The sequence below is a fragment of the Papaver somniferum genome, chromosome 9 (genome assembly GCF_003573695.1).
Source record: "Papaver somniferum cultivar HN1 chromosome 9, ASM357369v1, whole genome shotgun sequence".
In the NCBI taxonomy this organism is placed as follows: Eukaryota; Viridiplantae; Streptophyta; class Magnoliopsida; order Ranunculales; family Papaveraceae; genus Papaver; species Papaver somniferum.
The window spans coordinates 42,980,868-42,983,229 of record NC_039366.1 but is presented as its reverse complement, the minus strand read 5'-3'; the positions used below and the strand labels follow the sequence as shown (position 1 = coordinate 42,983,229).

The 2,362-nt window shown below is 39.5% G+C and overlaps 1 protein-coding gene across 1 annotated transcript; it reads left to right on the top strand.

Moving 5' to 3' along the window:
- The first annotated feature begins 912 nt into the window (after positions 1-912).
- Positions 913-1,560, top strand: LOC113311881. Its single transcript, XM_026560674.1, has 2 exons — positions 913-1,212; positions 1,474-1,560. Exons 1-2 carry the CDS (start codon positions 913-915, stop codon positions 1,558-1,560), a joined length of 387 nt encoding a protein of 128 aa, XP_026416459.1.
- The last annotated feature ends 802 nt before the right edge of the window (positions 1,561-2,362 follow it).

Here is a 2,362-nt window from a genome sequence, read left to right as displayed (position 1 = left end):
ATCTATAATGATTTACCAAACTCGGGTGAATTTTTAGGCCTGATCTTAGGTGGTAGTTGGCAGGGTAGTGTTCATGGCAGTGGTCAGAGAGGTGATGATGGTGCTGATACGGATGTTGTGCCAGAAAGTCAGATTTTCCATTAGTCTAGTAAAACTGGTTATAATGTTGTTGATTAGCGAGAGTGTAGTACATGTTAGTTATTTTGTTCTTTTTTGATATATTTAGTTTCTCCTAATATAAGCTGGACATCGTATTATCCATATTATACATTCTTGATATTTCATGTTTATGTGCCTTTTATATTATTTTTCAATGGCATCATTGAAGCATTACACAGTTTTATTTCCATGGCGTGACTTACAAAAATAAAAATGGTAATTTTTTTTAGCCGTAAAATGGAGTCCGCTGTCGTTAGATATACGCGACGGAGAGACGCGACATACCCTAAATGGTACCACGATGATAGTCATGCAGATTACGCAATCATGTATCAGGAAGTGTTGCAGTAGGCGCATGATTTGAACCAACCTGAACCAGTGAAGGTTTTGAATAGAAAAACAATTAACAGATGTCGTATGGATGCAGATGCCAAGATGATGCAGGACTACTTCAACCCCGGTTGCAGATACGGACGTCAGCGTTTTAAGGGACGCCACGGTTAGCCCCGAGAACTTTTTCTTAGAATATTACCTGAAATTTGCACCCAAGATCCTGATTTTTTACAGCGAAGAGATTCTTGTAACATCCCGGGTCACCCTCCTCATATGAAAATGCTCGCCGTCATGAAACACCTAGCAACGGGGGTAGGTGCAGATAGCCTAGAGGATTACACTTAGATGGTTGCGGCAACAATATACATGTACGTTAAAAAATTTATGGATGCACTAATTTGGGTTTTTAACGACCGTTACATGAGGCAACCAACAACCGAAGATACTAAGAGGCTATTGGCTGAGAACGAAGCTCGTGGTTTTCCTGGAATGCTTGGAAGCCTCTATTGCACCCATTGGGAGTGGAAGTATTGTCCTACAGAAGAATTCGGCCGACACGTGGGACACATTAAGAAACTAAATCTTGTTTTACAGGCAGTGGCATCATACGACAGATGGTTCTGGCACTGTTATTTTGGCGAGGCCGGGGCTAACAACGACTTGAATGTTTTGGCGCAGTCGAGATTATTTGATAGGGATAAGAATGCGTTATCCCTGCTTGTAATTTTCGCATCAACGGTCACGAGTACAAGCATGGATACTATTTGTTCGGCGACATCTACAATGAAATGCCAGGGGTGGTCCATGGCTATAAGAGACGCGATACTATGCCGGCGATCCATAAGAAATTTAATGAATACCACTCCGAAAATAGATGCACTTGCACCAAGATGGAATACACAATCTTGAACATCTTATTTGATTTTCTCTTCTATTATTTTATACCATTTTTTCTAAATGGATGCTGAATTCACCGTTCAGGAAGATATTGCAATTGTTGCTGGATGGGTTAGTGTAAGGACAGCTCCGGTTGTGGAAGGTGTAGATAGACCCCACCAAAACATATGACATCTGGTCCATAACCATTTTTTTGAAAACTGTTCCAATCCCAACCGTAGATCGAAGCAATCCATAAGGATCAGGTTTGGAAGCATAAAAAGAGACATGAAATTGTATGTAACCCTCCAAGGCAGACTAATTATATACATTCCACCAGCACTCATTACAGGGGATATGGATATCGTAAGTAATTAGAGTTACAAATACTGGTTTTTAACAAACATGTTTTTGTTACATACTCTATCATTTGATTGTTTGTTCACTTCATGCAGGAATCAATGACCAAAGCCTATTTCCTTGAAAAAAACAGCCGCCCCTTCAGATTTTACAAATGCTACCTCCTTATGAAGGACGCCTTCGACGAGTACAATTCGAGGAGGTTGTATAGGAGCGCACCATAATAGGTCTCGATATGCTACAGTTCAATGAATCTGAAGTGGGATGACCCATTGAGTTTTTATGTTTAATTGTCGGTTTTAGTTTGGTTAACAAATATTTATGATGTTAAGTGTGGTTTTACTTATTGTGTTTTTCTCGTTCTTGCAATGAGGCAGTGAACAACTTTTATAATGACGAGTTTTATTATAAACATCTTAGTACATCGTAGCTAATAATTCAAAAACCTAACTGACTTTCGTAGGAATCACGGTTACACTTAGCACGTGCAACAAGCCTTTTAAACCGTAAGGTGTTTCAAACGGACGAGTGTTGTCTCGTGAGGGTTGAGAACAGATTTACCCACAAAATCTTATGTAAAACCTAATAAATACCTTCCCATTCATCAGGAACTCCATTAAGATCACTTTTGACT